Here is a 24,247-nt window from a genome sequence, read left to right as displayed (position 1 = left end):
ATTTTTCATAGACAGACTTTCGTCCACGACAAGTACTAACACCTATTACATCATTGCCGAATTCGCCAGCAATATAGGTGAGCTCGTTAAAATGAAAGTTACTTATCATTCTAAACTCTCCGCTTATGCTATCTTGGCTGAAGATGTAGACATTACGATGAGGACTCAAGGAGTAATGAAAAAGGGCCACCGTGACTATAACCCTCAACTTCGTGTGGTAAAAGACTGATGCCAACCATGCTGGGAGTTTGCCATAGATCCTTACATCACGATACGACCGATAGTTGCCCCTCTGCTAGTTCGGCAATTCGGTAGAAAGTTAAGATATTACATATTTGAAAGTAGTGTTCGAGTTTTAAAGGATGAATATGTTCAAATTCTAAAGTTAATACATTACATGTCGGAAATGGAAGGCCCTGACATCTTGATGTGCATCCTGAATTTATCAACCCATTATCAATGTATAATGCCCATTTGGGATACCAAGTATGATGAAGAAGTTGCGGTCCACTCGGCATCCCATCACGACAGGCATGTCATTAAAGCAGAATCTACGAAAACTGCGCGTTAACCCGTAGATCTCACTTAGTTGGAGATTATTGCCCGTTCATACGTCCACTCGGACTTCATCTTCGAGGTTAAATTACAGTTATATCTAGTAGTATTCAGTTTAAAATTATAGCGTTATTCCATCAGCATTTTTACAGTGATGTTTTTAATCGTAACTTGGCTCAGTGCGAAAGATGGATACCACGAAGTGTCTATCCAAGTTGCAGTCCACGATTTGAAAGTCGACTTTCTCATATATATACGCCTGAGGCAAAGGTCTCAAATAGTATTGGTACACGTATCACTGTGAAATGTTCATCAGTTCATTTGAATTGAAGATATCATCAGACGCTTTTATAATTCACCCTTAAAGTCGAAGTGTAGGTGAACGATTTATTATTTATTCCTCAGTTGACTGTACGCCATGCATTCGAACGAGAATTGCGTTTCTGATTCAACAGCGACATTGGTACAAATGTTGCATTGTCTTATTTCTAGTTCGATTACACTGTGTCGTGCGAGTTCTACATTTGGTCGACACGATCCATCGCCAGGTCGAGAATATTCCTCAACTCTAATTGTACTTTTGATGGTTTTATAAATTCGAAGTTCACGCGTAGTGTTGATACTTTCCTTCCATTGTGAGTATTTCTTCATTAAGGCATCGCATCGGCCAAATGTACCAGTCATATGCACGATCGCCGAAGAAAATTCTACCATGATTGGCGCTCAAACGAGTCATTCATACAAGCTGTCTTAATTATAAGCGCGCAGCAGAGAAGCCGAATACTTTTCTGAGAAGCGCTACTATATTATAGTTAACGTTTACGTATCCAATGTAAACAATAACTTATCTCATTTCCATGAATTTGATTCAGTTGACGCAAAAAATGGCCGCCAAAAGAGTAAAACGCAAGAATGAATGGATTCATCAGCTGTTCTGAGCTCAGAGAGAGAACAATTATGAATATTCACACTGTTTTTCAACCTAACTTCAATTTTAGGAGGGTTTGGGGCCCCCCCTCCCCCCGACATATGGGTTTTGTTTTTTGAAACTTCAGTAATATATCCAGAAGACATTTAGAATTGATACAATCCCGAATTAATTGAGCAAAAACCGGGCAGGCGCTTCGAGAATGTTTTTTTTGTAGATTTCAATGAACCTTTTGAACGAATTTCAAATTGGTCGTTGTGGGACCCAAAGACACATTATTGAGAAATGGATGTTTTTCAGATATTCTGGTTTTTCCTAAAGATTAATCAAACTTCGCTAGCGGGCTTTTTATGCTCTCAGATATGAAGATGGTTCTATGTTCCTACGATTCTCTGGTGTGCCTCTACTAGTTCCACAGTCTCTTCGCCTGCAAAAAACCCATTCCAACCAAATTTGTGTGCATTTACCATTCGGCAACATGTTAGTGGGGGGCTGTTCACTGCATGTCTACATAATATGTAGACATGCATATTGGATTTTGGAGACCAGTCTTGTGCTAACAGTTTTCTCAAATCGAAGGTGAAAATAAGTGGTGCTATCTATATTTTTTTAGTGGAACTAGATTCAGTGTAGACCATTATTGCACAAAGAGATTTCACACTCAGGATTCCTGCTATAGCTCTAACTCAAAAATTTATAAAAGTGGAGTTAGACCACTATTGAACTGAGCAGCTCGTATATTCTATAATATATGCTATGTTCGGATACGACATGGAAGACCCTTCAAATTTCATCCAATTTTACAAAAACTAAAACTTTCCACACATATCCCTAGGACATTTTGGGTAGCTAATCCCATTCATAATGACATATGGCAAACTTTTCTTCAAATTTTTTTTTAAATGTTGACTTTGCAGCAAGTTTTTACCAACTGTCCTCATGTCAAACTGGTAAAGCACGCTCCTGTACATTGTTATGTGTATTGTACTACAATGTATGAAGAGAGATGAAATTTGAAGGGTCCTCCATGTCGTATCCTAACATAATATATATTTTCTGTAGATGATATCTATAGAGTATCTGTTGACATACAGTGAACAGTGGGTGAGGGAAAGCTCTGACCCTAGCAGTGGGCCAACTCTAACCCCTTGAATTCGTTGCCCAGGTGCCACAATAATGCAATTGTATCAAGGAAGCCACCAGTACCTACCACCTCTTGCCTCCCCCGACTGGCTGGTAGGGGGGTTTTTTTTTGGGGGGGGGGAGGGGCACTCTCTGAAGTACAGCGGTTACTTTGTTAACATGGTTCAAGTTAGTCATGCTTCGGGGTTCTAAAAACACCAAGAACGCACAAGAGAATGTGGCCTACCAGCTCAATGCTAAGCCTGTGAAGAAGTTTAAAATGTCCTGTATAAAAACGGATGTTCCCGGAACAAATTTTAAGTTATTTGTGTGCCTTAATTTCTAACTATAAAGCTAGTGACTGTAATGGCCTCTACAGAACCATGATATACTACATAATCAAAATCAAACGGTCATAGTTGGCAACAAGTTTAAGACTAACGAAATTCTGAAATCAAAGAAGGCAGTACAGGCCTGTCTGTCACCCAGGCAACAGCAAGAAAGAAAGAAAACCTGCCCGATGACGGAGAGCACCGCATAATCAGCGCTTAACCGGGTGCGCACGCAACAACATCGAATAAGGTCTATGCTGCAAAATAGGTTACCAATATGAAAACTAAAATATAAGATACCTGCTTTTTCCAAAGCTGATGTCCTGTTTTCCAATCCCGGCAATTCCAGACCTTGGTAGCAATATCGTTGTAAATATAACAGGTTCTGACTTGATCATGGCCTTCATGGCCGTTTTGGTAGGTGGTGAAAAAAGCAGCGCACCACAGAATATTCGAGCATGCCACGCTACAGCGAAGAATTGACTGGACTCGTAAGATTGCCAAAGTTAAATTATTATCGGTTCCACTATGCATTGAAATGAAATGGAATGAGGAAAACACTATACTTGCTGAAGCTATGTCCATGTTGTCAGGATATGCAATAATCTCTATTCGACATATTAAATTGTATTTACACGGTCTACGAACTCATCCAATGTAATTCTCAATTGGACAACCTGCTTTCTCGAGATATTGATGGTGTCATCGCAAATTTCCTAGTCAAAATATTCCGTAGCAAAGCTGTAATGAGAATGGCCCGCTGGTTATATGGAATCTATACGTGTATAGATTATGTTTAGGTTTGTAAAAAAACAACCTATACACTAGATCCAATAAACAGATAGATTCTATATAACTTCAATAACGTTTTAAAGCATCATTAAAAACCTATATATATGACTCATTATCATTCAATTTAGAAACTATCAAATTCTAAATAAAATTTTTTATGACGAGTTGTATTTACACTGGTTTCCTAGAGAGAGGTCAAGGAGTTTCTCTATAGATTTTCTTTAGAGAAATACTTGCATGCTACATTTTCTTGACATTCACAAATACGCGTTATGGTTAAAACGAAATTATTAGCCTCAGATACATTCTACATGTAGTTGTTTAGTTCCTTCACAAAATTTCAATCGAGCTAATAACACAGTTAATGTATTTATATAGAATCATGTCACTTCGACAAAGGATTTCATTCACTTACAATGTTGATGTGTTTAAGGTCATTGGTGTCCCAGAAGCAACCAATTTCGTATCCATACAGTAAGCATGGTAATAGAGTCATCATGGCACCAGTTGCTATAACATACTCTGCCTTTGCCTACGAATTGTACCGGTAGCAAAAAGCGCCCAATCAGAGCGTCACTCCGTAATGCGAATTTCGCACGAGCAACGCAATGCCCTTCCCACACCAAAACATTATCGAAGCAACTGATGCATCATCAGGTCACACGCGAATTTCTGAGAAGGTGCCTATACTTTGGGCCCTATTGTATACATGTCCATCGTAGAGTTTCTACTGAACTGCGCTGAACTTTTAAGCAGAAAATGATAAGTTACATTTTACCCGCCGTAGGAAAAAAAAGGCTGAAATGCTAGTCGTGCAAAATTCGTTTTTAAAGCTTGATTTTCGAAGGCTCTTTGATGAATCGCACGTACCCCGCTGCAACTTTATTTCGTTTCGTAATAAAAACACAAAAACACTTCAACAACATGTTTAACAGCATAACTTTGATGTAACTTAAAGAATCAAAAAGTTAGGTTTTTCTAAGATTTCAATAAGACCTATCTTAATTCTATCGCCAATCTGAACATAAACTATACAAGGTGTGTAGAGTATTTGGAACAGCCACTCTTCCAATAGGAGTGTACTGCTTTTGTTACGGTTTTGTATTTGAGGTTAATACTTATAACACCAGCATCAACTATGAGTATTTCCACATTTTTCAATGTCTGCATACAAAAGAGAGCCCAAGGGATCTTTCAAATTGAGAAACAAAGAAAAACGCGCCAATACATGTATATCTGATGAAATGATACACCGGCAATTGACCGACATAAGCACGGGTAGCTCCTGAACAAAGTTTTTGATGATACCGCCCAATCAGATTAAGGGACCGAATGTTGGCTTGATTGACTCATGCTAACGAATCAGCTTGACATGGTGACCCCTGGTGTCTGAGCCACAGGTCCTTCTCACTGAACTAAGGTTGAGTAATGTAAAGTTTGGGCTTGATTTCTCTAATTCATATAGGTTGCGTGAAGAGGTTATGAAAAACAAAATTATGTCAACCGCTTCATCAGCAATTTTTATTACGGGCAATGTGTTCTAAATTATGCCATTGAAATCATTTCTACACGCTAATAATGATTATGCCCAAAGAGTTGGTTAAGGAGAAGTCTGGAAATGTATCGCCGGTTTGTCCTTTGGATAGCAATAAAATTGTAAAACATGGATTGATTTTGTGCCTACACCACAGAGTAACCCGCTGTTTTTCTCTATCGAAATTTTGTGCATATTACAAAATTTGCCGTTTGCCTTGCACGGGCTTATATCTCAAATGCATTTCTGTACAAAATCACATACGCTGAGACTGCAGTATAAAGTGGTGACCTTAAACATTCGTCGGCCTAATGCGGGCATAATAACTGAAGCCAAGGAAGTTTTATCGACTGAACATGTGATCCTCAATTTATCAAAGGTTAAAAGTACACAATTTATTTACCATGCAAAAGAATAATTATGCATATCCCGCATCGTTTGGTCAACATTTCGCCAAAAGTTCATCAATTTTTAAATCAACCGATGACGTATTCGTCAAATAAAAGCCGTTGTGCAAGTTGCCTGTCGATCTCACTCATTATAGATACTGAAACGAAGGTATAGTTTATAGAATTGAAAACCGGCACTAGTTTCGACGGAATTTTAGCAACACCAAAGTATTGGTATATCAACATTGACCCTTAGTCTCACTGAAAGGGTGGATGTCGTCCTGGGTGCCGACAAATGGAACCCAGGTTCGCGATCGACTGGACAATAAGCACCCTGGGTGCCTTTACACTAGACAGATAGCACCCAGTTTCTTTTTGCCTGGCTTACGGATCTTAGGGACGAGGACGTTTCTTGCAATTTCGTTTTATCTCGCGCCGTGGTACTTGCGGCATTAGCAGTGCTCGAAATAAAAAGAACAGATAAACAGAAAAAAACGCGTTTAGGCCTATAGGTCTTTGAAAGCACATTTCGGATGATTTATTCAGAAAAGATATGTAGGAGGGATATATTCAGAGAATGAAAAATTGTGTGATGACAAAATGAATGGATTTACTGCGTATTTTTATTTTTATTTTTATTATGGTTATCGTGACACGTGACCTCCGTGAGCGTGGGGCCAACCTCGATTGTAGGTATAGAAAAAGTGTAGAAGAAGCTGGGTGCTGTTTGTCTAGTGTAATGGCACCCAGGGTGCTTATTGTCCAGTCGATCTCGAACCTGGGTACCATTTATCGGCACCCAGGACGACATCCAGCCTTTCAGCCTTAGTCTCAGATCCAATTCCAAAGCACAGTTAGCCTCTTTCCTGGTTCAGGGGCTCTGCTGTTGTGGTTTTGTTATCGGGACAAACGGCCGACTTGATTTTGAAACATCAGAGCAGCATCAGAGCACCGCTACAATAGAGGCGCTGATCAGGATACAGTTGAAGTACGAAACGGGCCAAATTCATAAATGGCGTTTAGCTTAAAACAGCGGTTAATTACTGGATAGATAGATTCAGGTCCTTCATGTAAATCTTCACAGAATATGAATAGGCCCTGAAACTGATTAGGGAGAAGTTACACACGTTTAACCCTAAAACGCCCTTTTTGAATTTGTCCCGATTTTAGTCGCTTCTACGATCTGGTGTTCCTTGTTCTGCTGCGACACGCTTTACCAAATACATGAACTGGTGGTAGCGTGATGGCATGATTACTGTCTCTGTGAGTAGACAACCTGTGAATTACGAAAATCTGTGAATTAAAACAACCTGTGAATTACGAAAACAGCAAGGTAAGTCACCTCTATGATCTGTCGTCCCTTGTTGCGTCTGCTGGATCCTTCGACACAGACAACAAAACTCATGTACTGGTTAGAATAATACAGTGTTTTATCAATTTCAAAACAACCTATGTCAATGATTGTATAGGAATGATTAGTTTAAAGAGAGCAAAGAATGAGCTTATGATTTTTACATCGATTGCTTTGAAAAGGCGACCGATTTCGTGAAATCGATTCTTAACCCGTACGCACCGTGTTCACATTTGTCAATGTTTGTGATGCAGATCATGTTAACTTAATGCAAACGAGTGCTTTTTGTCTCTCCGATAATGTGATCATGATTGCATGCGCCAAATATCGCTTGTTTACAACGGTCTCCGCAGGTAATTGCTACGGGAATCGTGACCGCTGCTCTCCTAGGCCAAATCTATTTGATATATGTATAATATTTTTTTTATTCACTTTTGTAAACATTTGCGTCAGTACTTCATTGCAGTTGTAAATACATTATGATAATATAAATGACAGAGCTATTTCAGTATTTAATGCACATGTGCTGACGGAAACATGTATGATTCAATATCAAGTAGCACTGTTCTGGGAAAAATTCATTGCAAACGCTGATGAATATATTTCAAATATTGAATCAAGAGTAGATTCTTAAGCTTTCTCTCCCACTCCGCTTGCACACGTTTATAACCAGAGTCTTTCAATTTAAACTCACCTTATTTAAGTTGTGATTGCTTGGTCCTATCGTTTGGCATCCCGTTCGACCTAGGTTTATTACATCGTGCTGATACTGGCATGATTGGTCCCTTCAACTTCCGAAATCAGGTTTAATTACAAATAAACAAATAAGTAGTGGTATCTTGCGGAGAGATCAGTGGCGTCTAATAATCATCATCATTAAGAGCCCCTCTAAGACCCACACGGATCAATTTGATAGCTGTCACCCAGCTCGCAGACAATAATTCCAATAATGTATTTAAAGAGCTAGTTAGAACTTCGACTGCATGATGGAAGGCACCTCTGAAATCTATAGTCTTTTTGACTGATGATTCTAAGGCTTGAACACGTGATGGAAACATTGATCATGCGTGCACACTCTGTGGGCCAGGTTAGATTACATAATGTAACACTGATCGAAACTTTCATTTTTTTCATACTTTGCTGCAAATCTGCAACAGAGAGCTAAAAATGATTATCACCCACTGGGTTACACAATACTCTGGCGCAGTGGTAGAAGTGTGATGAGAAGGCCTACTCTCTCGCTTAAACTGGACACCATTTAATCCGAATGTGTATCCGCGTTACTATTGGACACGTTAGACTTTTTATGGTTTTCACTATTACAAAAAATCTAATAAATCAGTTGTTATGCTTGGTGGTAATTGGTTTTAATGTTCTGGTATTATTTGGTTGGTGTTCGAGTGCAAGAACAGTCTTTAGATCTTGATATAGCACTACAGTTATTTGACGCTATGGTAGGTACTATACTGACCTTTGGTAGCGAGATTTGGGGCTTTGAGAACCTCAATGTGATAGAAAGATTGCACCTGTTATTCTGCAAATACTGTCTTTTCATCGACAAACCACCGGTTCCTAATATTCAGGCCAAACCCACCTTATGATGGTACGTAGTAGAGGATCACAATACAAGCATGGTAACGACCAATAGCAGTAGACTGTCAACTTGGAAGGCAGGCCTAGGTTTTAGAGGGGCTGCTGTATGTTTCGCAGGTGACCTAATAGGGTTGCGTCATTTGTACGGACGAGTGCCGCGGCGGAATAATACGGGGTGTCCCACAAAATACTCCACCGGTTTTTACGGGGTGTTTAATTTCAAAATTTGAGTACCATAAAAAGCGTAAAAAAGGCATATCAAGGCTTGTTTGCTAAGTGTAATGGATGATTGAAAGAAAGGAACTTCGAACAACAATGTCTGGTCCATAGTTTGGAATCCGGGAGAATTACCTTAGCATTTTAGTTGGGACACCACGTAGGCCTAAAAGGGCAAAAACTATTGAGTAATCAGTGTGGTTTCAGGCGTATATAAAGTTTGGGTACTGTCGGAAACCTCTTCTTGCCTTGCCTACAACTTGTAGAAATATGGATGAGCCACTTCCTAAAAGAAAGCGTAGTTATTCCGTGTCGGAGAAGCTGCGATACATGCGAGACTTTTGAGATTGCCATTGGAAATGGCACTGTGCGAACGATGACAGAATTTGCCAACCACCACAACATACCTGTTGAGACGTTTCGCAGGTGGAACCGTCATGACCTGGAATTGAAGGAGGAGCAGAACCGGGGCAAAGACCGAAAGGTGAAGCAGAGGTTGATTGGTTACTGGCCTGAGGTCGAAGACCAACTAGAAATTTGGTTCCGGGATGTTCGGCGAAGACGTCTACCTGTTGTGATCCAGGATGTCCAGGAGAAGGCCGTGCAACTATTCCAGACCTGGTGGGATGCCCTCCCAGAAGAGCGCCGACAACTCGCCACAGAGGCAAAACCACTAATGCATGATTTCCATGCATCCAACGGCTGGGTGGAACTTTTTATGAAGAGGAAGGACATCAGCCTGCGAAAAGTCACGAAGAACACTACCACCATTCCAGAAAACGCCGTTGTCCTGGTTCGAAACTTTCGCGATGAAATAACCAACACCATCGAAAATTTTGGTATACCAATGCGCCTGTTTTTCAACATGGACCAGACTTTCCTCCTTTTTGACCTCCGCCTAATGTACACCCTCAATGAGAAAGGCGGCAAGGCTGTTGATGTACGAACCTCCAGGAAGAATCCAAAGCTGGGATGTTCTGTTACACTTTGCGTGGTGGCGAATGGCGATAAGATGCGAGCCCACATCACCTTTCCGAGAAGAGGATTTGTTCGCGCGCTTCGAGCTCTGGAAGAGGCCGAGTTGCCCGAAAACGTTGTGGCCACATCGTCCGCCACGGGATGGGTCAGACAGGAGACGATTCACCATTGGCTTGACGAAATCTTCATCCCATACGTCCATGAGGCCCATGCTGAACAGTTCATACTTTTGGTGGATCAGTTCAGAGTACATCGAACGGAGAACTTCAGGAATCGTCTCACTGCAGAAGGGGGCAGACTCAACTTTGTACCGGCCGGATGCACATCTTTGGCACAACCCCTGGATGTGGCTGTCATGATATCCTTCAAATGTCACGCCAGACAAGCATGGAAGTCATGGAAGACCGAAAACACCAACGAAGCAGGCCAGTGTGATCCAATTGGACTCAGAGATGTTGTCAACATCGTCAGCCGTGCCTTGGAAGCGATCAGCCCAGAGGTCGTCGAGCATGGATTTGAGAAAGCGTTAATACGCTCACAGAACATAGACGCAGGTCCACACCCAGTTCCAGATGACGACGATGACGACGAACAGGGGGTAGAATTCCTCAATCTGACTGATGAGTTTGAGCCTGAGATAGCAGGGCAGTAAGCAATCGGGTCAACAGAGACAATCGGCAACCGGACCAGAATGAAAATCCAAAATAATGAATAAAAAAATTGAAAAATTAAAAAAACAGAAATGAAAAATAAAAACTAAAAACAATGAATAAAGGCAAAAAAAGATGAATAAAGATTGGATGAAAGCCAATCTGAATAAACCTGAATGCACGAAGCGTCGCTGTCTTGAAGCAATGCTGGTAGAGCCCCCAAAAGGCCTGTGATGCCCACTCAAACGCGTTTTATGTGAGAAAGGGTTAACGTTGATCTATCAAACAGACCCAAACCGCAAAACCGCACTGAAACCGCACTGAAACCGCAAACTCAGACCGCAAACCACAATAAACGCGAGCGCTTTGCATATCCTATGTGTCTCGTTAGGCCAATCTGTCCTTCTACTAGTAATACACCTACTTCATTCAACTTTCGACCAATGAGTGAAATGGTATTTTGCCCTGTGCTCGCGGTGGGCGTCTGCATTAAGCCTGATGAACCGGTCTTACATCGATGAAAAGACAGTATATACTAAAGTTAAAGCGCTCAACACCAAACGCTATGGCATATGGAGAATAAGGTAGATTTCCATTGTATATCAATGTTAAAGTCAAGATGGTAAAATTCTGGGGGAAACTGGTCCTATACAGGAACAAACTATAGCCGGAAAAATGTATAAAATTGCATACCATAGACACCAAAACGGTCAAAATATCAAATGGGTCGCGTTTGTCAAAAATATTTTGGAACTTTGTGGGCTCGGGGACATCTGGCTGACACAGATGTTCCCCAACGTTAATTATCTCGGTGAAATTGTCAAAAGACGACTGCAGGACCAGTATCTCCAAGAATGGCGCAATACAAAATGTTTGATCTACAGAGAAATCAAGTTTGCATGGGGTTTTGAGAATTATTTGCTTTGTCTATCTCAAGCCCAACGTATATTACTCTGTAAATTTAGATGTACCAACCATAAACTCCCTATAGAATTAGGCCGATATGATAATACCCCCGACTAGAACGTACATGTAATAAATGTAACCTCGGAGTAGTTGGAGATGAATTTCACCACGCCCTCGTATGCCCCTTCTTTTCAAACATTCGAGTAAATTACATTCCAGCCGACTTTCACAGATATCCCGATTTATTTAAATATATAAAACTTTTGAACTCGCTAAAGAATACATTAATAAAACTAACTAAATTTTTGTCAAAGTCTCTCCAACTACTCTTATCATATTGTAAGCAAATTCGTATTCTTTTGTTGATGTTAAAAAACCTTCGCATGTATATTCGTATATTCGTATATTTCGTATATTCGGTAGTTTTGTGCTCTACGCAATGTAATTTTGTTGAGCAATAAACCTTATTCTATTCTATTCTATTCGATGTGGTGCTTTGTCATGGGTTCGTATAATTTGATTGGTGCTGCTTATCGCTGCCCTCCCCACACCAACAGCTTGGTATTCGGTCCAATCAGGATGACTATTGCTCACCCCAACCATTGCCTATCCTTCTCATGCTATAGCCAAGCCAAACCATGACCCTTCCTTCTCATATGCTATAGATAACCCCAACAGTGACCATTGATATTGGTGCTATTGCTAAAAATACCCATCCTTTTCATGTTATAGCTAACCGCATAACCCTTCTTTCTCATATGTTATAGCTAACCCAACTATGACATTTGATTTTACTTGCTATTGCTAACCATTACCCATCCTTTTCATGCTACAGCCAACCCAAACTCAATTGGTCATTCTTTGAAAAGCGCCTCCAAAACACATTTCGAAATTGGTGTCATTTGCAATTGAGAGAAGAGCCTGACGAATCACGCATGCACATTCTCAAAGGGCCGCCACCCACGCATGGAATTCCGAATGTAATATTGGGCAAGCTCAAAATGTGTCCAGCATAAGTTGACGGATGGAAGGACAACCGCGATATCTCAACTGACCATTTGGTCAACTGAGCTAAAAAGTCGTCAGCTGGGACAGCCGATTTCAGTTCACTGCACAAGACAATTACCAGGCTTCGATTTCAGAGCAGCAAAAATCTATTTTTCTTCTGGATTACTTGATATTGACAGAAAAGTGTTCCTACAGCCAGTTTTAAAAGTACTGTAGAATTATAGAATAGTTATGGCTGGGGTAAGCAATGGAATGAAAAAGAAGGGTCATGGTTGGGGTTAGCAATAATAACATGAAAACAAAGCCTCATGGTTAGGGTTAGTTATAGCATGAAGGGGAAGTGTCACGGTTCGGGTTAGTTATAGCATCAAAATTGAGGGTCACTAGTTGGGGTTAGCTGTAGCATGAAAAGGATGGGTAATGGTTGGGGTTGGCCAAATACCTGAAATGATAAAAGCTTCTGTACCACCATACATGAATGCTGTAGGACAACACATTTTATCAAACAGTTCACATTCACCCTACCCGACCCCCCCCCCAAAAAAAAAACCAACAAAATTCAGAATTCAATCCATGCTGTATACTGTGTACGCATCCACATCAGCCACCAGGGTCCATATTTATAAAACTTCTTAACTTAAGTATAAAAACGCACTAAGTGACTTGCTAACTTAAGTGCCTCACTTAAGTTGGCATTCATAAAGCCACTAAGTGATCAGCTAAGCAAAGTACCTCGAATAACTTTAAGTGACTTGCTTTACATTCTGCAAACGTGCCAATGTCGCATTTCATGTCGATTTTTGCGGTTTGGACATGTGCCAAACCTCATCATGGACATGAAGACAGCGTCATTATTGTGTGATACTTTCACAAGGCCTAGGATATAAGAAATAGGGCCTATAGAAAGTGTGTTCCATACACTGTCTGATTCATGCAGCTTGGCAGATTGCATGAAACATGGATAAGAAAAAGAGGAAGCCAAATTTCTCTGAAGCAGAGAAGGTGCGATTAATCGAAGAATACGAAAAGGTGATGTCCGTTATTTCCTCGAAGTTTTCACCAAATGTAACTACCAAGAAAAAGCATGATGCCTGGGTGCAAATCGCAGACGCCATGAATAGCAGGAACCCAAACGTATTGCGCACGGTCGAAGAACTACAAAAAAATGGCAAAATATGGCGTCCGGGATGAAAGATGAATACAGGGCGTACAAGAAGGAGCTTTCAAAGACAGGTACAGGATTTATTCTAATCTAAGACATTTCATTAGTGTTGCTTCACATTCATCAACAGCTGCAGTTCCTGATGATATCACTGACACACTTGTTGGATATTTATAGGTGGCGGACCCCGACCAGATCAACCCTGTCGCAGAAGATCGCAGCTGTGATAGGGGAGGATGATCCGACGGTTTATGGGATTGATGGCGGATATGACAGCATCGAACCTCGGCGGAGCAATATTTCCTTCAACTCACAACCTAGTTCAAGGTAGGCTCCCTTTATTCACTTTAAACAGAGGTGGAGCTGCAGATTTCTGACAATTTTAACAGTTTGAAATGTTCACTGCTACATCAATTTAATTTCATAACTCTTTAGCCATTATTGGCAAATATTTCCAAATTAACATTGCTGAAAAGTCAAGGTTGGTGTTTCTTGAACCATATTTTGTGAAAAACTGTCATTGTTGCTTCAGTACCATCACCGATGATGAGCAAACTCTACGTCTCAATTATACGTCCTGTACACAAGAGCACAGGCAAGTCTCGGCTGCCGTTGGTCCCCCAAGCAGATTACAACGAATTATGCAAAAACGTGCTCCTCCTTCAGCGTTGCCAAATCCATGTCCACCTGTGCCCGAATCGGAGAATGAAAAACAAAAAAAAGGAAAGAAGGAAGAAGATAAGAATGAATTAGTGAGCATGCAAAAGGAGCTATTGATCCTTGAGAAGGAAAGGGCTAACTTGGAGATTGAAAAACTGAAATGAGAAAAAAATAAATTAAATTTAGAAATCGATGTTTTGAAGATAAAAAAGAATAAGTTAGAAAAACAGCCGGCTGAAATTTATTCATTTTCACACAGAAATGATGGTCAATCATTTGGAAATTACGCATACACCTCTCTGTAGAAGTGCATGTACATCTAGGCCCCTAAAGGATGTTCTGTTTGATGGTCTCTTGAAATAAATTTATCATTATAATCTCTCCTTTTTTCTTCGCTTTTACTCACCTTAGAAGTGTTGGTTGACTATTTGGTTCCTCGCAGCTGCTCCGTTAAGTCGACCAAAGGCAACAACATTTTCTACATCGTCATCATCGTCGTCAGGCTGTGGCTGTAGCTCGATTGGCTGTTCGTCAAAATCAGGGAGACCTCTGTCGATGGCAATATTATGCAACATTGCGCATGCAGAAATGATGCCGCAAGCTTTTAACGGTGTATAGCGGAGTTGTCCATGGAGGCAATGGAAACGCCTTTTCCACTGGCCTATTCCCCTTTCTACCAAGCATCGAGTTCTTTTGTGGGAACGGTTGTATCGTCGCTGCTGCGGGGTGTTTGGGTTTAGGAAGGGTGTCATCAGCCATGGTCTTACTAGATACCCGCTGTCGCCTAGAAGGACTTCATTACCCAGCCACACTTCCATCACTTCGGCTAGCCCACTTTCTCTCAAAATGATCGAATCATGGGTGCTTCCAGGCCATCTCGCTACAACGTTTATGAATCGATAATGAGCATCCATGACCACCTGTACGTTGATAGAATAATAGTTTTTCCTGTTGACGTATCTCCATTCGTGATGAGTAGGGCCAATGATCCAAACATGCGTACCATCAATCAACCCTATAATGCCAGGGAAGTTCGCTATTTCATAAAATGTTGCAGAAATACGAGGGATGTCTTGAAGCACAGGGAATTTAATGATGTTGTGTAGCAAATGAATCAGTGCATCCGTCACTTGCGTTATAATGCGGCTCATGCTGGGTTGGGAAATGTGTACCGTATCCCCGGTGACTTCCTGGAATGAACCCGAGGCATAAAATCTTAATGTTGCAAGCACCTTCAGGTCGGCTGGCAAAGTATGGTTTCGGTCTGTTTGTGGCTCGATATAATTCCTAACAGCATCGACCAAGTCAAGAATCGTTTGCCTATCCAATCTGTAGCGTTGATATAATTGCAAGTCGTTGTAGATCTCAAGTGGGTGGACTCTGTCTCGAAAAATTCTCTCACGACGCATAGCACGCCTCGCATCCAAATCCATTTGCACTGCCAACATTAACGCAGCCATCTCTCACGGTGGTTTGCCGCAAAATGAACGTTGTGTTTTGTGACTTCTCCAAACAACTTAAAGTTAAGACAGACCCAGAGGTGTCTCAAATATAAGGGTATGTTTGAGCAAGTCACTAAGGTTAAGTATCATATAGAATTTCACTTAAGTATGGTGCTTAGATTAAGATGGCGTTTAAGTGCCTTACTTTGACTTAAGTACGTTTATGAATATGGACCCTGGCCTGCAAAATTAGGCCTAGGCCCAGGCGAGTACAATACATCGAAGGTCAACAATAACTTGGGACCATTTCATTGAATTAACTGTCGACTGACTTTCGCAAGTCGTCTATTACGAGCGCATACGGTTCGAACCCAGAGCTTCGGCTCCAAAGTATGGTTTCACTGCAAACTGAGTTGATGCCGAACTCTGTAGGCCTACATGCAGTGGACAGTGACATCCCTGTAATTCTAGAGCGTTAGATTCAATAAAAAAGGCGTTCGACGCTCACCGTTCCCCAATTGACGGTACCGTCTCATCCGTCTTCGCCGTTGACATTCTTCATGCGCACCCCTGATGTCATCCTCGCTACGAATCCAGTGGCGGAATGTATTAACTCGAATGTTACGAAACCTGGCAAAGTCAACGGGAGTACGCCCTTGGTCGTGTCCTTCAAGATGAGCCAGTCAGTACTCGTCCATATACCGGATCTTTTGCTCCAACGAATAGGCCTGGAGTCGGCGCCTTGGAGGCGCAGGATCCACATCCATCGCCATGCACGTACATGTGCAGTGCCAGGCGATGAATAAAAAGAAATATAGAATCTCGCCTTGCATTTTGAATTTTAGTCTTCAAACTGTTGAACGCAACTTTCGGAAGCTCAGTCAATGCCATGAATGCGACAAAATTCTGTGTAAGGCCTCTCGATGCGATGTCGTAATCATCGTTTATGGGAAACGCCGTGGAAAGAATACCCTGTGCTAGAGAAAGGCCCATTTAACCCTCCTTTCATATAAAACTATTGACAATGGCTACTCCATTGAAATCACTTTGACCCTGGCACAGGTCTATAAAATTTCGAAAATTTCGAACGGGTTGAGGCCGAGGTAAGTGGGATTTTCCCGTATGATTATATAAAATTATTTTGCTTATTTGTTTTGGTTCAATTATACACGTACAAAATGTATATATTCAAATTACATTTTCAGCGTCATTTGTTTCGGGTTTTTTATGACCTGACTCATGTCCCCGCTCCGTCACCAAAGTAGGTCTTCTCGTGTTCGCAAAATGTCTTTATATGCGTCTTTCTGGTACAGTAGTTCAAAATTTCAGGAGTTGTCAGAAATGACGTTAGAAGTTAAAGACCGTCTGTTGCCAAATTTTTGTGACGATATAATGGCGGCCATCTTGGATTTCAAAATGGCCCCCCAAAATTACACTTTTTCGCCAATATCTCGAATTCTGCTGCAGTAAGGCACCTAAATCCAACGCCAACTACCGGGTTTTTGGTCTGACCAATCGAATGAAACAATCGAAATCGAGGCCAGATGTTCGCCACATTAGGTTTCAAGATGGCCGCCGAAAAGACCCAGTTTGGTCTGTTTCTCGAGTATTAGAGCAGATAATTGATGAATTTCAATGTCTATACCCAGCTTTCTGAACTCAATCAATCAAATGCCACCATTAAAAATCCGGCGGTCATCTTGGGTTTCAAAATGGCCGCTAAAATGACACTAATTTGCCTACATCTCGAAGAAAAACGTTTCAAACTATATCGCAAGTATTGTAATATTTGAAGGATGGATGTCAACGCCTATACCCAGCTTTCTGAACCCGTCCAAGTGATGTCATCATTTAAATTTCGGCGGCCATCTTGGGTTTTGAATTGGCCTCTAAAATGACATTATTTTCTCCATATCTCGAAAATATGTTTCAAGTTATATCTCGAGTATTGTAAAGGCTACCCATGGGAATTCTACTTTCACCAAGTCACAAGACAGTGACTTGTCGGAAATTGTACAAGAGGACATACAGCCATACTTCACCAAGGGCAAAGACATTCTAATGGGCGACTTTAACACGAGGACAGGAGTCAAGCCCGACTTTATTTCAAATGATGATACTTCCTTCATTCCAGTTTCTGCTTCCTATGTTTCGGATCAATCTCTTCCAATAGTTGATTCGTAAAGGAATAACTGTGATAAAGTTGTTGATCCAACTGTTCAGCTTGACGAATTTTTAGATCTCTGACTTTGACAAGGAAGAAGATGCAAGCTGAAACCTCCGGATAACGCATTCTTTCAATTTCAATTCCAAACATCATGTATCCTGTGAATAGAGCGGTAGGTAATAAAAGACTAGTGGTCGAACTCGTTCCACCAATTCTCTCTTACTTACCATGTCGAGGGCAGCTAGAATATCATTTGAAAGACGGTCACCCACTTTAAAAGAACGTCTTTCAAACGAGATAATCAAGCTTATCGCATGTGTAAATTCATCTACAAGACAAAGTGGAGTATGAAAAGTCATATGATCCAAGATATCAATGAATTTCTTCATGCAATGCCATCTTATGTCTATTGAAAAGTGGAATGCTTCGATGTCTAGTCTTGCTTGGATGTATAGATTTAAACCAGATTCTATTTTGGGGAAGTTTCGCAGTATTACCATTCTGAGAAACGATAACGGTCTGAAAACTTGTAGATCCCCTCGGAGCTGTGCAATATCTGTATTCTCACCTTCTTGTTCCCGTCATTATACAGACGAAATAACATAACCAGTGATATGAACGAAATCTTCTTTAACAGATACCATGGAATGTTTGAAGCCAGCCAGGATCTTGGTTGATGGTCTGAATAAGGTTGATACAATACATGCACATTTAAATTCAGATACGTGCACATGTAGATGTGTAGTCACTAAACGAGTTATTGGCATTGACTGAGATAAACGCTGACAGTTGCCAGTTATAAGAGCTGTTTTGATGCGACACATTTATGATGTGCTAATTAGGATGTTCATGGCCAATAAATTCTCCCACGCATCTTTATACATCGAAAAATATTGGACAAAAACAATCTGATTATTCAACTGATCCATTTTGCCACCCGCATAGATTACAGCATTAAAAGAAACTCTTTGAAAATATGATGCACATGTCGACGGACAAAACTATATTGTTTGCATTAAACGTTGTGGGGGAGCTAAATGATATGCGATTTATGGGATAAAAGTAAAAGTGAGAACTTGCAAACCGTCCTCGAAATTGCTCAGATTTAAGATTTAGAACTAATTTCTATCTTCCGCTCTTTGCGAGCCGATCAAACTCCCTATTATTTTTTATTTCAAGTGCTTTGCTTCAGGTTTTTCTTCTTAACCAGCAAATGGGTTTTTCAATTTGTTCACGCAGAATAAGTTCCTTTTCCTCATACAATAAACACTTTTGCGGTCAACGGATTACTACTAGGATATTTTGGCCAGGCGATTAATCTTTCATTTGCACCAACAATCAGCATATGATGTGAAACAAACTTCGCATCCAAGGTCATCAATAACGTCAGCCGAACATCCACATCAGATTGTTCAAGGCATGCCTCCAAAGTTAACATAAAAAGATATATAGCATGTTTAGGTTGAAATTTATAGGTCTCCTTTGGGTGATGAAGAGAGTTGCTTGCAATTTCCGACCGATGAACCTCTACGACGAAGTAATATGATCCGAGCAAAGACGCAATGGCGGAGTCTCCTACTTTTCTGAACAAATCATCACGAAAGATAATCGACGTGGACGTATTATGCTCGTACGGTTTTTCTAAGATGGTGATGGAGTGTGTTCTGGCTGATGATTTATAGACATAACCATCTAAATCACATTTGATATCTTCTGGCATGATGTTATCAATATAATGTGATTTAGGTATGTCTGCTTCAGACATAAGAGAGTAGCGAATCCCTTTCAGGCTTTTAACATACTGAAGTTTAAGAACGAACCCTACGTTTACTATTTTATACCAATCTAACCAAGACATTGCTAGGGTTTTCTCCCTGTTCTTGTGCATCAGAAATTTGCATCGAAAGGTCAACTCCAAGAAAACATTCTCACCGCATGAAACCATTTTGAAATATTTGAACGTCGAATTTCTTGGACCGAGGCTTTTCTTAAGTTCATCATACGGTAGAATCAACTCGCGGCAATTACCTTTTCCATTCAAATCGAATTGAAATGCTCGGAATTTTTCATAGACAGACTTTCGTCCACGACGAGTACTAACACCTATTACATCATTGCCGAATTCGCCAGCAATATAGGTGAGCTCGTTAAAATGAAAATTACTTATCATTCTAAACTCTCCGCATATGCTATCTTGGCTGAAGATGTAGACATTACGATGAGGGCTCAAGGAATAATGAAAAAGAGCCACCGTGACTATAACCCTCAACTTCGTGTGGTAAAAGACTGATGCCAAACATGCTGGGAGTCGGCCATAGATCCTTACATCACGATACGACCGATAGTTGCCCCTCTGCTAGTTCGGCAATTCGGTAGAAAGTTAAGATATGACATATTTGAAAGCAGTGTTCGAGTTTTAAAGGATGAATATGTTCAAATTCTAAAGTTAATACATTACATGTGGGAAATGGAAGGCCCTGACATCTTGCTGTGCATCCTGATTTTATCAACCCATTATCAATGTATAATGCCGATTTGGTATACCAAGTATGATGAAGAAGTTGCGCTCCACTCGGCATCCCATCCCGACAGGCATGTCATTAAAGCAGAATCTACGAAAACTGCGCGTCAACCCGTAGATCTCACTTAATTGGAGATATTGCCCGTTCATACGTCCACTCGGACTTCATCTTCGAGGTTAAATTACAGTTATATCTAGTTATATTCAGTTTTAAATTCATAGCGTTATTCCATCAGCATTTTTACAGTAATGTTTTTAATCGTAACTTGGTTCAGTGCGAAAGATGGATACCACGAAGTGTCTATCCAAGTTGCAGTCCACGATTTGAAAGACGACTTTCTCATATATATACGCCTGAGGCACAGGTCTCAAATAGTATTGGTACACGTATCACTGTGAAATGTTCATAAGTTCATTTGAATTGAAGTTATCATCAGACGCTTTTATAATTCACCCTCAAAGTTGAAGTGTAGGTGAACGATTTATTCTTTATTCCTCAGTTGACTGTACGCCATGCATTCGAACAAGAATTGCGTTTCTGATTCAGCAGCGACATTGGTACAAACGTTGCATTGTCTTATTTCTAGTTCGATTACACTGTGTCGTGCGAGTTCTACAGTTGGTCGACACGATCCATCGCCAGGTCGAGAATATTCCTCAACTCTAATTGTACTTTTGATGGTTTTATAAATTCGAAGTTCACGCGTAGTGTTGATACTTTCCTTCCATTGTGAGTATGTCTTCATTAAGGCATCGCATCGGCCAAATGTACCAGTCATATACACGCATGCCGAAGAAAATTCTACCATGATTGGCGCTCAAACGAGTCATTCATACAAGCTGTCTTAATTATAAGCGCGCAGCAGAGAAGCAGCATACTTTTCTGAGAAGCGCTACTATATTATAGTTAAAGTTTACGTATCCAATGTAAACAATAACTCATCTCATTTCCATGAATTTGATTCAGTTGACGCAAAAAATGGCCGCTAAAAGAGGAAAACGCAAGAATGAATGGATTCATCAGTTGTTCTGAGCTCAGAGAGAGAACAATTATGAATATTCACACTGTTTTTCAACCTAACTTCAATTTTAGGGGGGTTTTGGGGTCCCCTCCCCCGACATATGTGTTTTGTTTTTTGAAACTTCAGTAATATATCCAAAAGACATTTAGAATTGATATAATCCCGAATTAATCGAGCAAAAACCGGGCAGGCGCTTCGTGAATGTTTTTTTTGTAGATTTCAATGAACCTTTTGAACGAATTTCAAATTGGTAGTTGTGGGACCCAAAGACACATTATTGAGAAATGGGTGTTTTTCAGATATTCTGGTTTTTCCTAAAGAATAATCAAACTTCGCTAGCGGGCTTTTTATGCTCCCAGATATGAAGAGGGTTCTATGTTCCTACGATTCTCTGGTAATCAGTCTGGTGTTCCCCTACTAGTTCCACAGTCTCTTCGCCTGCAAAAAACCATTCCAACCAAATATGTATGCATTTACCATTCGGCAACATGTTAGTTGGGCGCTGTTCACTGCATGTCTACATAATATGTAGACATGCATATTGGATTTTGGAGATAGACCAGTCTTGCGCTAACAGTTTTTCTCAAATCAAAGGTGAAAATAAGTGGTGCTATCTATATTTTTTTACTGGAACTAGATTCAGTGTTGACCATTATTATAGCCCCCAGATCCCGTCTGGGGATTATATTGTTATCACTGGAATTCTCGAAACTGTTATTTTCTTCCACGAAATTAAGACATTTATTGCGGTAGTCCAGCAAAACGGCTAAATAAACCAGAAATCAAACACCCTTACACCACCAAACCCAATTCCATCTATGGACTATCGCTAAAGTATTTTAAAAATCCTGAGTATTTCGATACTTTTGAAGCATTTTTTTTGCTCAGATATGACCCGTCTTCTCCCAACATGCCGAAGCCGCGATTCAATCCGACATGCGCTGTGACATGCGCAGAGGCGAGACGCTGATACATTAGCATAAGCTCCGCCCCGTCATAATGACGTCATTATTCTCACTCTCAGGAGTTGGTCGAGCGATGGGACGATGGAGGTATTATAAAGAAACCTAATACGATTCATGGACTATCGCAAAACGATTTTTCAAAACTCAGAATATTTCGATGCTTTAGATGCGTTTTTATGACTCCAGCTCCTCCCTCTGGGAGCTGGAGTCAGTATTGTTTTCGCTCAGGTGTCTCGTACAATCAATCACGTGACCTCTCCAACACTCGATAATGCACTCTTTTCGTCCACGTTTTAGGCCAATCTTCGGCATGAACATGAAATCTAATAAGCGCAGTACTTAAATCAGATGTTTCTCTCGCCTTGAAAACATTCCTGGGTAAAATCCATTGAGATTAGCCGAGTTAATCTACTTTTTCCGTGCTTAAAATCTCTGCCGCTGAATTCTTTAAATAGAAACTATTATCATCGCGGCAGTGTGGTTCCCATTGTGCGCCCTCCCACTTCACACCATGTCAGGAAGTTTTACGGAGAGGGAGGGCGTGCGGTAAGAAGAATGGCCAAAATGACGTCACGTTTTCCTAGCAATGCCTCTTGCGAGACCAGTCAAGCATTGGGAAAGCATCTTTAATTCAGACAACGTTAGAACTAGAATGAAATGGCCAGGGCCATTGTGATCACCTCATGTGGAGGAAAGATGGATAAAGAGCATGGTATTGTGTCATGTAGTGTTAGGTTTGATGTAGGTCCAAGCAATTACAATTTCCCCAAAATGGCCAATTTACAGTACATTCGACCTATGTGACCTTGAAAAGTAGGTCAAATCAAAGAAGACCCGGGTGACACATTGAATGGTTGTTAGAATTAGATGTACCTATGATATAAAATTGGTGCCAATCGGGCAAGTCATTACTAGAAATAATGGCATTTTGAAGAATTTAGGATTTGGCCCCCTCCCTGGAGGCCAAACGGCAAAACAGATCGCACCAAACTTCGGTACCTGAGATCACCTGACCAAGGGGTACATGTGTACTTAATTTGTGATCAATAGTCATTGCAGTTAAGAAACGTGCCATAGTTACGGCCTGACGGCGAATTTACGCCATTTGACCTCTGTGACCTTGACAAGAAGGTCAAATTAAAAACCTGTGTGACATATACTGTATGGTGGTTAGATGTACCCATGATATCAAATTGGTGGCAATCGGGCAAGAAGTTAAGGAATAATCACATTTTTAAGGTTTTTGGATTTTGCCACCTGGTGGTCAAGTGGTGAATCATATTGGACTAAACTTCGGTCCCTGAGATCACCTGACTAAGGGGTAAATGTGTACCAAATTTGGTATCAATAGTCATTGCAGTTTAGAAACATGCCATCGTTACATCCTAATGGCCAATTTACACCATTTGATCTCTATGACCTTGAAAAGAAGGTCAAATCAAAAACCCGGAGGATATATGATGCACCTTTGCTAGAAGTACCTACCATATTTTTTTCAAAATTTCCCGACTACTATTAAGGGAGATATTGCATATTTTCACTTTTATCGTTTGGCCTCCTGGTGGCCAAACCATGAAACGAATCGGACCGAAACTTGGTCTCCAAGGTGTCATTACATAAGGGTACATGTGTACCAAGTTTCAACTTAATAGCTTTAACAGTTACGAAACGTGCCTTGCTAACGGACGACGGACGACGACGGACGACGACGACGACGACGACGGACGACGGACGCCACGGTATGGAATAAGCTCACCTCTGCCAAGAGGTGATTTGCAAAAGTGAAAGCAGATTTCACCATTAACCAGTCAAATCGGAATACGACGGCGCAAAATGTTCTCGCTTTCCTCCTGCTTTCCTCCTCGCTTTCCTCCTTTGACTACAGTCGAGTTTGTTACTCGGTTTCTACTCGGTTGACATGACGACTACCTGGGGACTATCAAATTTGCTACCA

General features: G+C 40.8%; 1 protein-coding gene across 1 annotated transcript; it reads right to left on the bottom strand.

Moving 5' to 3' along the window:
- Window positions 1-14,583: 14,583 nt before the first annotated feature.
- LOC135500848 (putative nuclease HARBI1) lies at window positions 14,584-15,636 on the bottom strand. Its single transcript, XM_064792513.1, has one exon. The coding sequence runs from the start codon at window positions 15,634-15,636 to the stop codon at window positions 14,584-14,586; it is 1,053 nt and encodes a 350-aa protein (XP_064648583.1).
- Window positions 15,637-24,247: the final 8,611 nt, after the last annotated feature.

This window comes from Lineus longissimus, chromosome 16 (genome assembly GCF_910592395.1).
Source record: "Lineus longissimus chromosome 16, tnLinLong1.2, whole genome shotgun sequence".
Taxonomy (NCBI): Eukaryota; Metazoa; Nemertea; class Pilidiophora; order Heteronemertea; family Lineidae; genus Lineus; species Lineus longissimus.
Note: the sequence above shows the minus strand (reverse complement) of the source record. Positions and strands in the feature narration are given on the sequence as shown.